The sequence below is a fragment of the Epinephelus moara genome, chromosome 18 (genome assembly GCF_006386435.1).
Source record: "Epinephelus moara isolate mb chromosome 18, YSFRI_EMoa_1.0, whole genome shotgun sequence".
Taxonomy (NCBI): domain Eukaryota; kingdom Metazoa; phylum Chordata; class Actinopteri; order Perciformes; family Serranidae; genus Epinephelus; species Epinephelus moara.
The window spans coordinates 9,665,538-9,685,002 of NC_065523.1; the positions used below are offsets into that span (position 1 = coordinate 9,665,538).

The following is a 19,465-nucleotide window of genomic DNA, read 5'->3' on the forward strand; positions in this document are numbered from 1 at the left end:
GAGGGTCATAAGGACAGAGGGATGTTGTATGCTGTAAAGCCCTGTGAGGCAAATTGTGATTTGTGATATTGGGCTTTATAAATAAAATTGATTGATTGATTGATTAAAATAAAATAAAATATAAAAATAAAAATATAAAACTAGAATAATAATTCTAAAATGTAATAATAATAATTATTATTATTATAAATGTAGTGTTTCCCTAGCTTTTTTCTTAAGTTTTGGTTTTTACATTTTTTTATAAATCTATTTTTATTTATTAATTAATTTTTTTTGCATTTGCGGGACATTTTTTGCTAAGTTGCTAGTTTGTTTAGGGTTCAAAGGTTTAATAAAAATGAAAGAGTCGTGCAGATTTTAGAAGCGGTAGTTAATGTGTAGAATGTGCAAAATATTGTCCAAGGACTGTGCAAAAGTTCACAGTATGAATTATAAAAATAAGGTGCGCAGTGTACGGAAATAATAGTCCAAGAGATATGGATCAATGTGACGCATAAAGACAGATGGAGACATCAATGTAACGTGTAATGCTAAAGGCCTTGTTGATGAGACCAGCTGCAGATGGGTAAAAACTATTTTTGTGGCGTGAGGTTTTGGGTGTGATGGACCTCAGGCACAAGCTATAGCAAAGCCGTAGGATTTATTTTAACACTGGGGGTGGTACATATGAAGCAAGAGTTTGGGGTGTTCTCCCCCAGGAAATTTTGAGCATCAAACACTTAATTTCCGGCATTCTGGTGATTTTTCTGCACCAATTTAAGTTGTAAATGTCTTTAAATTTATCAAAATAAATAAAATAAAGATAGATGAGCAGTTTTTAAAGTCATATTCTCAACAATTTCTCACAAATCACCCTGGACTATTTGTTCAGTCTGATCTGCTGAACAACAGGTATAGATAGACCTTGAACCTTCCTTTTCATTTTTCAAGATGTCATTGCAGTTCTCTCCTTTGCCACAGAGGAGCAATCTTTATCAACACAAGGTAAACTCGAGAAACAAGCCTGCAGCTGCTGATGCTTCACCAAGTGTTTATTTAAATCACAGGCTCCTTCATCTTACCAACTTTAAGTGACCTAACAAATGTTTGTAATTTGATGGCACTTTGACAATAATTACAAAATGTATTAAATTACCTGAGACCACTGGGAGAAGTCAACAGTCTCCTAGGCTATGATTATCTTCAAATCCAAATGCCCAAGTGAGTTTAACCTGTACACACACACACACACACATATAACTTAAACCTGAGCTTCAGCAAGGTTTTCACTTCATTCACTTCTTAAGTTTTCAAATGCTGGACTTTGTTTAAGGTATGAACATGTTCGGTATTTGAATTAGAGATACATCATCTCAAGAAACACAAAATGCATTTTCCTTTTAATTTCCCCTAAATTACTTTTTAGGTGAAAGAAATATTTTTCCACACTATGTAACACCAAGGCAGGAGGCTTTACTGTAACTCCTACTCCTCCTGTAGCTTTATTGCTATAGGAGTAGCAGTAAAGCCCCTGACACATTTCACAAGATATTTTTGCTCAAATTCCTCAAAATCAACCCATATTTAAACACTGGATCACTATCCTGTCCCAAGATTTAAGTAAGATGGTTAATTAGTTTAGTTAAAAACAAATTTGTTTGAGATTATGATCATAATGTAAACTGAAATATTTTAAGTAGCCTATTAAAACTTATGACACAGACTTCTCTGCAAGACATGACCCTAAGATTAAAGAAAAAAAACGACAATTAAACAGTAGCAAAGTAATTGGCACACAGTGAACTAAAAGGGCACTCAGGACATTGACTGTTTTCAAACTGGCTAACTGCTTGCAGAAGTTGTCCACTTTGTCCGGTTGATAATCTAGCCTTGTAACACACCAATTAACAAGTTGTATCTGTGACATTCTCTATTTACCTTTTTACATTTCTAGTATAGTGCACATTTAGTTCAGGCACCCTCGTTTTGCACCTTACTGATAATTGATATTGGTTCTATTTGTTTTAATTGCACTCTGTATATTTGCTTTTCTCCCCACGTTACATTGCAACTGCTGCACAACAGTTTCCCTCCTTATAATCTTAGCACGGTCACATTCACATTCTTTTCTAACCTGTAATTGGAGCTTTTTGATACTTACACAAACTCAGATACTCAAACCCAATACATCGTGTTTTTATTATTGAATATAAATAAATATCGTCTATACATTTTCCCCATTCAAAATTCCAAACCTATTATAAATATATATTAAGCCAAGTGAACAATTTTACCCCAACACCTAAACGCACCGCAGTTTAAATATGCGTCCCTTGCGTATGACGTCACTTGGTTTTCATTTCGTTCCTCCTCTATTTGGAGATCAGACCAGCTAACCGATAGCTAACTAGCCAGATTTCTTTATTTTTCCACAGTTCGAAAATCTCTCGTTATAAGTGTTGTTTTATTATCTCAATCAACAGGATATTAATTATCGCCAATTTCTCCCGACGCCGTTTTCTCTCCGCTCCCGGAGAAAACACTGGTACGTAACAAATACGTTAGCATGCTAGCTTAGATAGGAATTGTTCGCTACGCACAAGTGTGGTTGGGCCTGTAGAAATGTGTAGCATTAAATTCACTACGTTGTTTGTTAAATTAAATGATAAAGCAGTATTTTTTAGCCATGTTAGCCTCAACCAGTGAGTCCTAATGTAGTATTTGATGGTTTGGCTTAGCTTCGATTCATCATAAATATGCCATTTTACATTCAGACGTAGCAACAGGCCTGTTCTGGCGCACGTGCTAATGCGCGATAAAAATTAACTTTCACCGTGAATAAACACTCTAAATATGAATAGGGGTGCTTAATTAAACATACCAAGCGATACATACGTCTACTCTTTGTTTCACAAGCGTTTCATCAGTTATGATATCTTGGAAGAAACCTGTGCCACTCTTACAAAATGCCGCCGCCTGCATTTTAGTTTGTGTGTCTGTGGTTTCATTAAACTCTATAACTATGTTATTCTTTCTCCAATTTTGTCAGCCACTTTAATTAAATGTAGGACTGAAAATACAGCCTTGGCAATGATCTTGAATCACTTCTGGTACATTTGTCAGCCATCTTAATACACCAAGTTTCTCAGTATTTATAAACTGGATATCTTTATGGATGCAAGTGAGAAAAATATGACCAAATGCTGGCCATAGAGACATGCCCTACTATGGATCTCTTCATAGCCACTGTCAGTATAACAGAAAGACAAAGGTGTCAAATACTGGGTCAAAGTGAATCGTTACTCACAGGAGATAGGCACGGATTAATCCTCTGTTTACTGCATTTTATTATCTTGTATTTCTAGTATTTGTTTTCAAGACTAAGTAACGATGATGCCTAAACCATGTTGCCTATTATTATTATTACATTGTTATTATTACTACAACTACACTGCATGTTTTACTATATTCTATACCTGATATTACTTAACCGTATTATACTATTCCGTCTTAATATGTTATATTGTCTTACCACATTGTATGCCGTATTACAGACAACACTAAGTATCTTATTAAAAGTATTCAATATTCTGGTGCACACTGTTCACATAAAATTAGACTCGCTACCATTAATCATATTGTGTCATAATACCTTGCAACTTGTCACTTACTGTACCTCTTAACTTTGTCTTGAATTCCATATCTTTTTTTTTTTTTTTTTTTTAAATGTACTTCTCTGTTAGGCTTAGGGTTATACCTCTTTCCATATTTGCTCTTATATTTTACTTTTCTTCTTCTCAGCTCTTATTTCTGTCTTTGTGCTGCTGCAATTCCTGAGTTTCCCCTTTGGAGACCTTAAAAGGCTCACGTAATCTTATCTATTTCTGTATTTCTGTTCTTTTTTTCTTTTTTTTTTGGTAGAGCCATGTACAATGGGATTGGCCTGACAACTCCGCGGGGCAGCGGCACCAATGGCTATGTTCAACGCAACCTGTCAAGCCTGCGGGTCAAGCGGCCGCGGGATGAGCGCGGCGGCGAGCGGGATGAGAAGGACAGGGAGAGGCTGGAGAGTCAGCTCAACAGGCAACCCAATGCTGACATCCTGGAGCACCAACGAAAGAGGCAGCTGGAGGTCAAGTGTGCCGAACTGCAGGACATGATGGAAGAACAAGGGTAAGACAACAGTTGTATTCTAACATGAGGCTCTTGGACTACAAAGGGGTTTTGCTGACACGAATAGAGTTATAATTAACCTTGAAATAAATGAACCACTTCCAGGCTGTAAGCAGGTTTATAATATGCTAAATCTGTCCCCACTATGATCAGCTGTTTTCAATATGAGTTACATAACCACAAGAACCAGAGCCAAAAGTGATGTCCTCAAATTGCTTTGTTTGTTGTAACATTTGAATTTGTTAAATGATGTACTTGTACTGTAACATGGAATTGTTGTATTCTGTTTTTATAACAAGGACATACAGTAGACAGAAGCTTGCTACAATAGGAGAAAAATAAGGAAAGCTGCAAGTTTTTTTGCTTTTATCTGTACAGTGTTAGATACTTTTCTCTGTCTGGGTGGTCAGGTATTCAGCTGAGGAAATCGAGGAGAAGGTGAACAGTTTCCGTATGATGCTACAGGAGAAGCAGGAGCCGGCTGCTGCCACCACTGAGAGACCAACGTAAGTACAACACAAAAACAGGCAACTAGAAGAAAGACAAAAGAAAAAGAAAAGACCACTTGTTGTGATGCAATAAAAGCTATTGTGATGGGTGATAGATTATTGTGGCTGCACCATAATGCGTTGTTAGTAGTCTTTCGCACAAATAAAGACTACAGGTTGTAAATATTAAGATATTTTAATATACAAATGTTGAACCCACATACTGTTAAAATAAGAAAATAATGCCAAATATCACCATTTTGTTTTGCACTGTTCCCTTATAATGTACTGTCCCAGCCTGTTTGAATAAGTGCTTGAATGTTTTTTGATTTCAGAAAACCTCAATTCTAAAAGCCCTGAAATGTCATTATCAAACTCTGGAGGCTGAAACAGCAGCACAAACAATATCAAAAGCTGTGCTGTGAAGTACCCAGAGTATTTCATTAGTTCATATTGCAGTGTCAGTAATACAAAGCTGTTTGATTTGTTATTTCTTAGGGTGACGGAGACTCATGCTCTGGCTGCAGCCAACCAGCAGAAGAATGACCGTCTTCGTGCTGCTTTTGGCATTGCCAGTGACTATGTGGATGGATCATCCTTCCATGCCGACCGTAAGGAAAAGGAGAAGGAGAAGAAAGAGCAGGAACGCCTGGAGAGAGAGAGGCTGCAGCAGCAGAAATATACGTGAGTAGAACAAAACACACCCACAGTGCATATCAAATTAATGGCTCTTTTTCATTTTAATTTCGCAAAGTAACAGAGCTGGACAGTGTGGCTAAAAATAATTGTCAGCATTCTCCAGCCTCAGTAAAAAGGTTTTTAAAGTGAGCATTAAGTATACATTTAAAAAGAGCTTTGCACACAGCTAGAGATGCGGGCAACAGCAGGGTGAACACATAGTCAGAGAAGTGTTAAGCCTGATTTATGGTCCTGCGTTAAATCAACGACGTACCTATGTCGTTGCCGTGACGCTGTCGTGAACCCTTTGAACTTCTCCGTCACTCCATTTCGTCGCGGTGAAATTCACCGCCAGAGCGGTAGGGGGCTGCGTTCCTTTCCTGAATGGTTATCGTCGTCTCTAGTTGATTCTTTGTTTAGCTTCCGGCTTTTCCGGTCACAGTGAACAATGGCGACTGAGAGAGAGAGAATCTTGCTAGAGTTGGAGTTGTTGGATGTCGAAGAAAGTATGTTAATACTGCAAGAGTTGTTGGATGTCGAAGAAAGTATGTTAATACTGCAACATCTACATGGCAACAGAAGATGTTTAAAGATGGCAGGGATGGCGCAATCTGGAAATACGAAACCGGAAATGCGTTGCTACCAAGCAAACCAATCACAGCCCTCTCAGTCTGTGCTGGGTCTGCGTTGCCTCGACGTGTAGTTACATTTTTTGGGAGGTGCATGTCAGGCTACGCCGGGGGCTATGGCGAGCCTCCTGCGTAGCAACATACCCTACGACGTAGGCACATCGTTGATTTAACGCAGGACCATAAATCAGGCTTTAGTGACAGCAAAGTTGCAGTCAGACTCAGCCCATAAAAATATATGCAGCATTCTTGGCTCAGTGTTTTGTCAGCTTTCAGAGATTTCAAAACCGCTTTCAGAGATTCCTAACAACTAAGTGTCAAAACTTGTGTTTGACACTTAATGTAAAAAAAAAAAAGAACAGATGTCCATATTCCTCAAGAACAAGAACAAGGCCAGCATCAACTGGACAAGATGTGAGGATCAACAGTCAGTCAAGTTTCTGAGGCCAAATATCTAACATCTAACATTGGACCCTGACTTGAAATTTGACAAACATGCTAAAAAGATAAGCAGAGCTATAAAAGTTAATCTGTAAACATTTAGACTTCATCAGTGATTAACCCCCGAGAGGTGTCATTCAATCATGCAATAAAAATACAGGACAAAAGTTCAATAAGATCACAACACTGTCACATCCTGGAAAACCTGGACATATGCACTTGAAACATGGTGCAACTGGGGCGTCAGTGGCTTAGTGGATAGAGCAGGCGCCCCATGTACAAGGCTGTTGCGGCAATGGCCCAGGTTCGAGTCCAGCCTGTGGCCCTTTGCTGCATGTCATCCCCTCTCTCCCCCATTCACACTCAACTGTCCTGTCCATTAAAGGCAAGAAATCCCCCCCCAAAAAATCTAAAAAAAAAAAAAGAAACATGGTTCAACTGTTAAAGGCCTTTGGATTGTCTGCTAGGGAACTATAAAATATTGTACCAGAAGGCCTCCTTTGGCTAGAGAGCTAACATAGTCAATGGGTTGCCCATTGGACAAAATTGTCAATATTCTAAAATTTCACTGGAGGAACTTTTAAAAGGCAATCAATCTTGTACTCACCAGGTTGTCTGTGATTATATTTTATGTTATTTTAAGGGCCGTTCTACTGACAGGCATTGGAACAAAGCGGTAGCTTTAAATGCTGTGATACACTGCATTGGATAATTGTCGCTTTTTAAGACATTGTGATACTTGTTGGAATCTTTGTAAATCACAAAACCATAGCAATGGCTAAAACACCACCACTGTGGTCGCTTACTTGTCAAGCAATTTTGTTCAACAGATCACAAATTTGCCTCGAGATTTTGCAATCTTTAGCATAGAAGGCGTGTCACAATACCAGAAATTTAGTCGTCAGTACCAGTACCAGTTATATTCCACATACTTGATACCCAGTTTGATAACACAGTTGACAACAAACAAAAACCGAGATAAATTCCATGCACTAAAACCATTTGAAACTCACTCACCGTGAAGGTTATTTTTTTATAAATCTGGAAGTGTTCCCTCCTTTTGTCAGAAAAGTTTGATGGCACTGATTGTATCCTGGTTTTCTGAAAATTTATTATGTCTCCCTGATCATCCACCTTGATTGCACAGTACTTCTATACACGACTCTTACTGTTTATCTCTTCATAGTGGAGTTGAGGCGGAGCTGTCATTGCAGCTGCACATGTCGCCATCTTACACTTGTTGCTGTTGTTTTTCCTGTGCTGGTAGATGTTTTCCTACTTATCTTGGCATGTATTGACAGCCTAGGACACTTGTAGGTGTGTATGCTGCTCTGTCAGGTCTAAAAGAATTGCATCCCCAGTACCTCCAGTATCAGTTCTCCTGATATGCCAGCAGCATATGACTCCCTCTGTCTTTTTCAACCTACACTTCATATAAGCCCCCCCCCCCCCCCCCCCCCCCCNCCCCCCCCCCCCTCCTCCTTCACATACAAAAAAACCCTTGAACAAGGGGAAAAAACATACTACAGTGTAATATGTTCACTCATCACCCACCATTATTTCTGTCCTTGACTCAAGTTCTGTTGCCTTTGTATTCTCAGGTTGGTGGAGGATTCGGATGAGTCAGATTCTCCTCCTAAGAAGCGCAGTCGGAAGAAGAAAAAGAAGAACAAGAACAGAGACAGGTGAGAAAATTAACTTAATAAGAGCAGTAAAGTTCCTGACAATAAATTAAAGGTCTGACAGTTTTTTGCTCCTGTCAGCAGCTCAGAGAGTCCCTCCCCATCTCCTCGACGAGAGAAGAAGAAATCCAAAAAGAAGAAAAAGAAACGGTATTCCACATCTGGCTTCTAATGTTACATTGAAATATTTCACATAGACTGTGATTATTGACTGGAAATTTGTGTTTCAGTGAGGCATCAGAAGATGAAGAAGAAGAAGAAGACAGGTAGGTGTTTATCTGTCTTGTCTCATAAGCAGTCAGCAGGGCAGTGTTTCTTTGTTCTTGTCCTTGAACATTTCATACAATAAAATTCTAACTGCAAAGAGATTGAGGTTTAGTTCTTGGGCTGACAACTGTGGCTACAAAACTGCTTCTATAAACGTTTTATAAAAATTGGAGATCATTTTCACTAGTTGAGGGTTACTAAGTACATGTGATTGTGTGTAAATCATGTCCCTTCTGACCCTCACCCAGTCAAAGTTCCTCTGATGAGAAACAGAAGTTGTCCAAGAAGAAAGGAAAGAAGAGTGAAAGCCCGAGTCCTCCAAAAGCAAAGGCAGTGAGACGCAGAAGTGTCTCTTCCAGCTCTGGTCACAGGTATGAGATGATATGATGATGATTATTTAATCAAAAATATTTCTTTTATTAAAATTCCTTTGTGTCCTGGCTTAAAGGTAAATGAATCTGTACCTGCAGTATTTTTAGCTTCAAGTACATTTTTGATTTAAGAACTGGATAACTATCTTTGATAAGGTTTCTTTGTGTTATGTTAATACTCTTTATTGGTAAAGAAAATAGAAGAAGATTCATAGCCTGTTTCATTTCAAAAGACCAGAGAAGTTAATCACACTTGTAACTGCAGAGCAGTGCACTCACTTATTGTTCATACTCCAGAACATCTAGACCAACTGACATTAAGCTAGTAGTGGTTGTTAGCCCCCATTTCTGTGATTCAGTGTCATTTTGCCTTTCGACATTTTTGGGCAACACTTGGTACAAACCAGTTTGTTTGAAAATACAGAACCCTTATATAGAAGGGATGTCTTATCATATGCAATGCGGTTTAACCGATTAATAAGTTTGGCCAGTAGGAGGTGTTGTGCTTTTTTTTTTGTCAGCTAAAGACCCATTTATGCTCAATGTTAAATATGGATCCGGATACGGACGGCGCCTTTTGTCCGTGCTCCGCGTTCATTTCGTCCATATGTCTACACGTTTCCATAAAGCTTACGGATACAGGCCAAACGGAGCAGTACCACCGGAAACCGTGGGGGCAGTGTTGCTGTCACTACCCGATACGTAGCTCTAGTGAGACACGAAGAAGAAATAACAGTGGCGGAACTTTTTGAGGAAAGGTTGTGCGAGTTAGTTAGAAACTATAAACATCTTTGATGTTACTTCTCCTGGACACCGGGATAAACACATGCTACAGAACAGCTGGGAGGAGATTGGAAGGGGGAAAAAAAGAATTCTCTGTCCTCCAGTTGCAATGTATTTAACGGCCTCACTGACCACCACCTCCTACAACGCTGCCTCTGTTTTTGTCTTTTATGCAAGAGGTACATTATCAATATCTCCTCCACAGTCGCTATGTTTGTTTTTGAGTTTGTTGTTGTCATAAACTTTTGACTCTGGGCTGCCCCCTGGTGGATATATTGGTTAACATAACATAACGTAAAGGACGCATGGAAGTATGTGGGTAGTGATGGTAACATCATTTGAAACGGACGTATACATTTTTGTATGTAAAGTCACAGGGGCCTTAACTTTGCTCAGATAGTGGCTGAGGGCGCTGCGCAACCTCAACCAGTCATGCAGGGACATAACTCACTGACTGGAACAGAGGGGAGAGGAGGATTGTGTAGGCATGGGTATCATTAAGATTTTATTGATATTACTACTGTTATCGATACTCTTACCAATTCGGTACTTTATTGGTACCATTATCAGTTCTTTTCCATTTCTAAATAATTGCCCTTTAGAAAATATATTAATTTTAAAAGAATAAATTCAGATCAAAGTCATGATTCAAAATAATAGGGGTGACCCCGAATAGTCAATGATTCGGTGATTCGATTCGGAGAAGTCTGTTTCGACTGCCAGCCTTGCCGTCGAATCGTCGCAAAATGTGGTTATGAAACAAGACCATACCATTCTGACTACATGGGGGTGCTCACTGCTGCTGAACATCTTGATTTGACATAGAATGTATTTGTTTTCTAGTAATTCATGATATATAGCCTATTTATTTATATAGCCTATAACATCAGCCTAATTTCTGTTAATAAAAAAATTGAAAATGACGCGTGCTTTTAATCAGTAGGCATAATCATTACTACACAAGAATTAATCATCCAGTTGCTCGATCCAAATAAACTGAGGTGAGTGAGTGAGCTGCAGGACCATCAGAGCAGCAGCGAGGCCTACGGTGATTTAAAGTTAAAGTCCCACTGATTGTCACACACCTGAGTGTGTGAAATTTGTTCTCTGCATTTGACCCATCCCCTGAGGGAGCGGTGAGCAGCAGCAGTGCCGTGCTCGGGAATCATGTGGTGATGATTTGCGGTGGCGGAGCACATAAACGAACACTTAGAAGGAGGTATGTGCTCTTAAATCAAACTTTTTTGAAGGATTATTCGTTTACCTGAAGTGTCTTGAAACAAATTTCACCGCTGATTGTTTTCTTGATAGACTCTGATTTTTTTATTTGGCTACTTTTTGTCCGACGATTGAGAGCAGTGACGCACGGTCCATGTGGATGAACTTGTATGAACCTGAGTTGATTAATGAAGTAACTTGACGTCAGAAAGAAGGAAAACTGTTTTACTGTCCTTGTGTAAAACATAACGTTAGTGTCGGTGGATGAGAGACTGTGGACGGAGCATATTGAATATCACTGTCTACATGTTTACATGTTCATGCATGCTAAACACGTATATAAATTATTGGCTTCTTACTCGCTAAGGTTTAGTTCCACTTACAGTAGCAAGTGTTAGCTGCTGTCAATTCTCGTAATTTTTGAGTTATTTTCTTTTGTGTTTCCACCGCGGTTGCTCAGCTATTCACCAGTTACCATGTCGTGTAGGTGTGGATGTGTGTGTATGTGGAGGAGTACAGCCTCAGCACAGAGCACAGATGAGAGGCTGCAGGATGATAATGAATTAAACCAAAATGTTAAAAGTACCTATAAAAGAACCAATACCATCAGAGCTTATCAATACTACAGTCTTTGTCAATTTAGCCCCGGGACTAATTTAGTACCAGGTTTTGGTACCCATCCCTAGGGTTGTTTTGAATTAAGCAAAAGGGAGCTTTATCAGTGGATACAGCTCCAGAGAAAGCAGGTTCCTTCTGCTGGGTGACTGTATCTAAGTGTATATCTCTTCATTTTAACATGTATTTACATTATATTTTTTTGGCTGGACTGCAACAGCAGGACCAGAATATAAACACAAAAGTCTGTCACTGAGACTGACTGACTGAGTGATTACGTTACACCATTGTAACCCAGTTAGCACGAGTTTGAGTGATGCAGTTAGACCTGTGGTCAACACAATATCTCCACTCTGTCCTTTTCAAATCAAAAGCTCTTTGTATTAAAAGCCCTCTAATGTTTCAAACATAATCCAGCTATACTAGGTTTTGACCTAGTCGTGTTTTTATGTTTTATGAATCATTTAAAAGTATTTGAGTATTTTGAAAATACAAACTTACTCCACAAAGTATCTTGTTAAAAATTACATTTGAATTTTTTTTCCCCAGCCGTGTCAAATACAAGTAACAAAATACTGAAAAGTAATTGAAAATATTTCAAATACAATAAGTAAGTAAGAAATGCTTACCATCTCTGATCATCATTTGGCATTGAGTCTCCATAGACATGGTTAAAGTAAAGTCATTTAGTACCTGAGGATCTCAGATTGACATTAGGGAAAATAATAGCTCAAACAATATAACAAAAGATATCAGCTGATTAATAAGTTATCAGCTTTTTATGCCCTAGACTCTCGTTATAATATCAGCCTTTAAAGAGTCAACCTCTAAAATGCATTTTTTTTTCTCTGATATTAACAGCCAGTCCCCAGTTCCGCTGAGATCACGTAAACAGGACCAAACTGCAAGAAAATCTGATGAAGGTAGAAAGGGGAGATCGCCAGACAGGAGGACACGAGACTACGAGGAGCACAGCCCACATCATCAGAGAAGTGAAGGGGTAAGGCTGAGGCTGCTGCATTAGACTAAACATTCTAAACATTTTGCTTTTAGTGTCCCAAACTAAATTTAAACTGATTCATTTTGGCATGTATCTTTGGCTCTCTCTGTGAACATTAAAATTGTGTGTTAAATGACACCAACAAATCTTTCCTTCATCTAGAAGAAGCCCAATCTTGAGAGAGAGAAGCAACGGCCAAGTGAGGTGGAGAAGACCTCCTCCAAAAGGAGACATGACTCTTCATCCCCTTCTCCACCACCACAGACAGAAAAAAGCAGGGAGAGGGAGAAAAGGAGGCGTTCCAGGAGCAGAGAGGTGGAGAAAAGGAGACGTTCCCCAAGCATAGAAAACATGAGGGAGAAAGGAAGGCGTTCAAGAAGCAGAGAGATGGAGAAAAGGAGGCGTTCCAGGAGCATAGAAAAAGAGAGGGGGAGAGGAAGGAGCCCCAGAAGCAGAGAGATGGAAAAAGGACAGCGATCGAGGAGCAGAGACAACGAGAGAGGGAGGCGTTCAAGGAGCAGAGACAACGAGAGAGGGAGGCGTTCAAGGAGTAGAGAAAATGAGAGGGACAAAGGGAGGCGTTCCAGAAGCAGAGACATGGAGAAAGGGAGGCGTTCAAGAAGCAAAGATGTGGAGAAAGGGAGGCGTTCAAGAAGCAAAGATGGATGTGGAGAAAGGGAGGCGTTCAAGAAGCAAAGATGTGGAGAAAGGGAGGCGTTCAAGAAGCAGAGATGTGGAGAAAGGCAGCCTTTCAAAAAGCAGAGATATGGAAAAAGGGAGACGTTCAAGAAGCAGAGAAAAGAGGGACAAAGGAAAGGAGAGCGTTCCTCAGAGGACCAGACATGACTCGTCCTCATCCAGTTGTCCTTCTCCTCCACCTCAATCCAAACAAGAGACAAGGAGGGGAAGAAGCAGAGACACTGAGCGGGAAAAGGACAGGAATAAACAGGACAAAAAGATAAGACATGACTCTTCATCCCCCTCACCTCCCCCTGAAAAGGACAGGGCTAGGAGGGAGAGGAGTGGAGAGAGGGAGCGCAGGACTGACAGAGATCTGCACTCGAGGGCGCCAAATGATAAAGACAACAGGAGAGACACTGGTAAGAGACAGGAGAGAGAGGCGTCTCCTGTCCAACAGAAAAATGACAGGAGAAGGGATGGAGGACACTCATCCCGCACTTCTCTGTCACCAGCCTCTCACTCACCTGTCACCAATGGGCGTCAAAGAGAAAGGGAGGATGAGAGGAGAAGAGAGAAAGACAGGGAGAGTGTTAATGAGAGGGACAGGCATCTGAACCGTCAGAGGGAACTAGACAGAGAGCGTGCTCAAGATGGCTTCGGAAAGAGAGATGAGGCTGTCCGATCGAATGCAGAGGGCAGGCGAGATGGGTCGAGACCTGCAGACAAAGGCAGGGGTGAAAGACCAGAGATGAATGAGAGCCAAGAAAAGACTAGAAGCCCTCTGAGGAAGGAGAAACAAGATGACAAGGAGAAACAGACTGATAAAAAAAGACAAGGGAGCAGCAGTAGTAGTAGCAGTGGTAGCAGCAGCAGTAGCAGCAGTGATAGTGACAGCGATAGCTCCTCATCCTCCTCTTCACCTTCCTCTTCCTCTTCGTCCTCATCCTCTGAAGATGAGGGCAAGGCGAAAAAGGCCAGGTCTGCAGGGAAGGAAAAAAGTAGCCCCTCAAAAAGTGCACCATCAGCCATTGGAGCTGCAGTTCAAAGGTATTTAGCTAATGGTAGAATGGAAAGCCCTGTCTCCTCCTCTGAGGGCGACAGGCTCCAACGAGCCCAGAAGGAGAGAGAAGGTGGCGGAGACAAACGTGAGAGGGTAAGCGCTCCCCACAGAGCCCCTGCAGAGACTTACCCATCGCGAAAAAAAGGTCATGAGCGATATAGCCCCACACAAATGGACAGCCCCACTCCACCTCCTTCCCCATCCAACAGAGCAGACACCAGCAGAGGCAGCAACAGGTACTCCCCCTCTGAGGCCAAGGCAGAGAAAACAAGAATGGAGGCAAAAGTCGGGGAGAGGGAGAGAGGTAGGGAGAGGGACACAACCAGGAGGCCAGCGAGGTCCAGCCCCTTAGCCAGGAGGTCACGCTCTCCTCCCCAGAAAAGCTCCACAACCTCCCCAGCACGTCGCACTCCACCTAGGCAGTATCAGGAACCCCCACCTCGATCCAGGAGAGCTTCTCCTCCTCCGGCCTGGTCAGACCGGGAGAGAGAGAGACAAAGGGACAGAGAGAGGGAGAGAGAAAGAGAAAAAGAGAGGGAGAGGGAGAGAGACAAGGACAGAGAACGGGTTGCCAGGAGGAGCAGGTCCAGAAGCTCAAGAAGGCGCAGCAGGTCCCGGTCTAGAAGTCCCAGGAGGCGAAGTCCCCCCAGCAGGTAAGATGAAACCTTTATGTACGTTAAAGTTTGCCTTACCTGATTAGGGATAAATTGGTTTAACGTGCAGATTACAATCACCTTTTAATCTGTATTTAGCTTTTGCTCTGCTCAGAATAACCAGTGAGTGATTCACAAAATCATGGTAACAAGATGGCTGCCCTAAATACCTCATAGGAATGGGAACTGTTCAAATGTTCAGACCTTAAATACACAGAAAAAAGTAAAGTTTATTTCACGCACGTCTTGACCTTTTAATGTAGCTTCATTTCAGAAAAATAATGATGAAATGTAGAGTATGACAGTAAATAGATAAAAAAGAACACACCAACAAACAAGACAGTTAAGAACAGATGAGTGTGTGTGTGTGTGTGTGTGTGTGTGTGTGTGTGTGTGTGTGTGTGTGTGTGTGCTGCAAAATTATAATGAATAAATACATGACTTCTTTTTTATTTAAAACAAAAGTTAAGTGCGAACAGATCATTACAGATTGAGCAACAATTGGTATTCCAGTAATAGTGTAAATAGGGCTCTTAAATGAAACTTATTGGATTCTGTTTTTGTTTACTTTTTGGTTTTTGAATATACCAAATGAAGATGTAAAATAACCGTCAGAATTTTTAAGATTTTAGGAGCATGGAATTTTGAGTATTAATTTTTTTAGAAGATTGTAGATAACAGATTAATTATGTGATATCACAGAAACATAATCAGTTACTCTGATGTCATAAGGCAGGTAATCTGTTTGTTTTTTTTGGTGGCATTTTGTCTTTATTGGACAGTTTTGACAGTGAAGATGTAGACAGGAAATGCGGGAGAGAGCGGAGTATGACATGCTCAGTCTAAATGTACTGTGTTTTATATTTTCCTTTTCTAGGTCCCGTCGTTCTCCCTCTCCACAGCGGCGAAGGAGGAGCAGTCGCTCCCTCTCCCGAGAAAGAGCGAGAGAAAGGGAACAGGAGAGGATCAGGCAGAGGGAGGCAGAACAAGAGAGAGAAAGGGTGAAGGAGCGTCTGCCCCCAAAAGATGTTCCCCAGCCCCACAGGTCCTCCTCCTCCTCGTCATCCTCCTCCAGCTCCTCCTCTTCATCTTCGTCCTCACCGTCACCACAGCGAGAGAGGAAAGACACAAAAGCATTAACAGAGAGAGACAGGAGAACAGAGCGAGAGGATGAGAAGAGAGATAGAGAGCAGAAAAGTCGTTCTTCTTCTTCACACGCCCCTTCCAGAGACTCATCCCATGCCCCAACCTCAGGTAGGAGAGGCTCCCAGTCCGACTCCAGGCGCTCCGATGTGCCCTCCAGAAGGTCTCCGGCTGGCAGCCAACCAGAAACCAAACAGTCGTCACGAGGTCCAACCAGGAAGCAGTCACCAGTGACAGCCCCTCAACCGTCAGACCAAACAGTCAGAAGAGAGAGCGCTGTAAACGGGAAGGAGGCGAGTGAAAGCAAGAAAGCCAACAGGAGCAGCAGCTCCAGCTCCTCTTCCTCATCCTCATCCTCCTCTTCTTCCTCTTCCTCATCATCCTCTTCAGACAGCTCTGACTCTGAAGTGGAGCAAGAAAAGGGGTAAGCAAGAAATGGGGGAAAGTTGAACTGTGTGAGATAAATGTCATGTCAAGTCAGTTTTATTTATATAGCCCAATATCACAAATCACAATTTGTGCAATAGATGTGGTGTGTAGAGAATAGACTGACACAATGAAACTACAATAGATGAACATTAGACACTGAAAAAGCCAGGCTTTTATTCCTTATGATCACAAAATAATGATACACTTGTTTTACTGATTAATCATAAACGACTTAGTAGTTATTAATAATTACCCTTGTTGCTGTTTTTAATAGGAAGACAGACAAACCTCAAAGCTCTTCATCGTCCTCCTCATCAGAGAATGAAGAGGAAACTAAAAAAAAGAGGTAAGGAAAAGAACTGAAAATTTGATGTCACTCATGAGGTTTGGTATTACTTGTAAGTCATGTGATGCGGGGCCGGGTGCATACTTGAAAATATCTGTCAGAAACTGAAAAAGCAGCATTCCAAGTAAGTTTTTAGGCTAATAACTTGGAGAAACACTGCGTGCAATTGTCCACCTTCTCTTCCCCCCTCTCTCTCTCTCTCTCTGTCTCTGTCTCTGTCTCTGTCTCTCTCTCTGTCTGTCTGTCTGTCTGTCTGTCTGTCTGTCTGTCTGTCTCAAACACACACACCTTAGAAAGCGCTGCATTGCCGCTTATCTCTGTCCTCAACCCATGTCTTGCACTCTGGCTGTAATTCACCGACTAAGTCCCTTACAGGTTGAGATATTTAGGCTGCTAAATAATCTGGGGAGCGTGTGCAATGCATTGGTTTGGTGAGCCTCTTGACTTGTTTTTTGAACAGTTCACACAGCGCTTGAGAGCCAGTGCTGAGCCAACCCCAATTTGCCTCCGATCTTGGGCTTTGTAAGGCAGCTCCCAAAACTGTTGGCAGGTGGAGTCGTTATTTTTACATTTTGATATGGAGGCCTTGTGCCATTTATAACAATCCACTGTTGTATTATCGGGTTGAGTCGTATTGATTGGCCATGACTCAGCAGCTCAAACAGAACAACACTGTGAGGAAGACACTGATGTCAGCAGCGTTTAGCTTTTCATTCTGCCTTTTAAGGATGCTTCTAAAGGGGGTGGGGTACCGATTGTTCAGTAACTAAATTGTCTGTAACATCATTCTTTTTTTGCTTCCCCAAGTTGTTTGAATACAAACTTTTACTGGAGATGTTTATGCAAAAACTAAACTAGAGTTCTACAGATGTGTTCTGGCTTTGAGACTTTGACTGACAGTTGTGTTTTCCCTCACAGCCCTGCCATGCCACGCAGGGTGCCGGCTGATTCACTGAGAGATTCTCGCTCACTCAGTTACTCTCCTCCAAGGTATATGAGAGCAGCGCCGCCCTCGCCGAGCCGCAGGTCTGTAGCCACTACATGGCAATTAAAGAGCATGTAAACAGCTTTACAACAGAAATATAATTCCAATTCCTGTCATACTGTATGTTTCAATACAAAGAATATAAAGCAAAAAGCCTTTATCAAAATGCTGTATCATCTTAATTACTTGTGTGCATGTAAATGTAGTGCTTCTACATGGTAAATAGATTTGACACCAGATAAAACAACACTTAAATATGCAAAGCTTGAAACTGCTTCCTTTACCTACATTACCTTAACAACAGATGCCTCCATATAAATGTATTTTTATATTTGTTCACCCTATCTTACATAGAATCTGTTCTGGTTATTGAATTGTGTTATAAAAGTAACATTTATGTGACACTTAGTTTATTTATCAGCACAAAATATCCCAAACCACCAGTGACAGCTTTATAGATTGTGATTATTTTACTCTTTCCTTCCTGGTAGGAGTGACAGCAGACAGTCACCAAGCCGCTCGTCAAGCAGCAGACGAAGGAAATGAGCAATCAACTTGAGGCGCTTCACTTCTCCTTCTGTGTTGTTTCTCTGGTCACCTCGGGCTGGTCGGAACTGGACTGTAACACAGACCTTACAGCCAGCGGTCAATAGATACTCCTCTGTGAACATCAGGGGACTCGTTTTGGTTCTGGGCTGCCACACAGTAATCAACAACGCGTTTGTTTTTTAAGCAGCAGTGACCCAAGGCTGGCTTGTACATTTCTTTTTATGAGTTGAATAAGAAGCATACACATTCACACACGCAAACACAGTTAAGTAAAATGTAACTCTAACAATGTTCCTCTGTACTTGTACTGTTTGTTGCGTTCTACCTGTAGATATGAGCTGTCTGTATTTTGGTTACTATCATGTAACAGATCTCAGATTTCCATTTAATGTGAGCAGAAACCGAAATGTGGTTAATTTCTTTGTTGAAAATGGTTAATAAAAGGCAATTGTACATTTTATATGTGTAGAATTTGTCTTTTTGGTTACTGTGGGACATTAAAACTTAACGGTAGGTTTTGTGATGTTTTATATTTTTCTTCAAATCTCATGAAAAGACCTAAATCAGCACAGAATGCATCTAATGCTACTTTCAAGTGTTGTGTGTGTACCAGAGCCTGATATATCTTCTTCCTCTGTGCCGTAGAGCTCCATTGTTGTCCAAACACTATTAATAACACATTAATAGCCACACTGTTGCACTGGGTGACATGTCCCTTATTATTTTTTGACTCAGTTTCACATACACCATCCTGCTGCCCCAAATAACTCACCAGAGCATCAAATTTTGATTAATCCACTACTACTAGTCCCCATCAGATGCACCTTTTCCTATTGTTTGTTTGATATGAACTACAGAGATGAGCTATTCTTGGAAATTACTGAGCCTTTTATTTTTTTAAAGGAAACATTTGCCAGGTGGTTTTAAAGATTCACATCTTTGGTAGGTTGAGAGACAGATTTACACACTGTTAGTCTTGGTCTTCGTGAAATTTATTGACAATAAAAAAAACGTGGAATGTTGTTATCTTTTAACGTCATTAACCTTGTATGACCCACTGGTAGGTCCATCATTACAAAGTAGTTTAAACCAGTTTAGCTTCAATCCAATTTTTTTAAATTTTTTTTTAAATTCCAAAACAAAGGGGAGTATTGCCATGTTTTCTATAATGGAATGCTGCAGTCATAACAGAAGGAATCTAAGGTTTTAATATTTCTCAGCGTAAACAATTTGAAGCTTAAATTAGATGTATGTGACATTTGTGTGTTTTTCTTTTAAGGTCTTGTCAAGTGACT

General features: G+C 40.8%; 1 protein-coding gene across 3 annotated transcripts; it reads left to right on the top strand.

The window, feature by feature from the left end:
* Nucleotides 1–2,332: 2,332 nt before the first annotated feature.
* On the top strand, nucleotides 2,333–18,630 carry srrm2 (serine/arginine repetitive matrix 2). 3 transcript variants are annotated; one of them, XM_050070150.1, is made up of 15 exons: nucleotides 2,333–2,524; nucleotides 3,901–4,152; nucleotides 4,563–4,658; nucleotides 5,139–5,324; nucleotides 7,990–8,073; nucleotides 8,152–8,220; nucleotides 8,301–8,336; nucleotides 8,586–8,708; nucleotides 12,186–12,324; nucleotides 12,487–12,968; nucleotides 13,006–14,718; nucleotides 15,596–16,285; nucleotides 16,565–16,636; nucleotides 17,555–17,662; nucleotides 18,113–18,630. In XM_050070150.1, exons 2-15 carry the CDS (start codon nucleotides 3,905–3,907, stop codon nucleotides 18,165–18,167), a joined length of 4,101 nt encoding a protein of 1,366 aa, XP_049926107.1. In that variant the 5' UTR covers nucleotides 2,333–2,524; nucleotides 3,901–3,904; the 3' UTR covers nucleotides 18,168–18,630. The 3 variants fall into 3 exon arrangements, with proteins under 3 accessions (XP_049926107.1, XP_049926109.1, XP_049926108.1); XM_050070152.1 differs by having other exon boundaries at nucleotides 12,490–12,968; XM_050070151.1 differs by having other exon boundaries at nucleotides 8,155–8,220.
* The last annotated feature ends 835 nt before the right edge of the window (nucleotides 18,631–19,465 follow it).

Bases quoted from the DNA above. Each gene is read 5' to 3' on its own strand.
- srrm2 (XM_050070150.1), top strand. From the start codon at position 3,905: ATGTACAATGGGATTGGCCTGACAACTCCGCGGGGCAGCGGCACCAAT. The intron at 8,221-8,300 runs GTATTCCACATC...TTTGTGTTTCAG, and splicing joins AAAAAGAAGAAAAAGAAACG to TGAGGCATCAGAAGATGAAG. The intron at 16,286-16,564 runs GTAAGCAAGAAA...TGTTTTTAATAG, and splicing joins GAAGTGGAGCAAGAAAAGGG to GAAGACAGACAAACCTCAAA.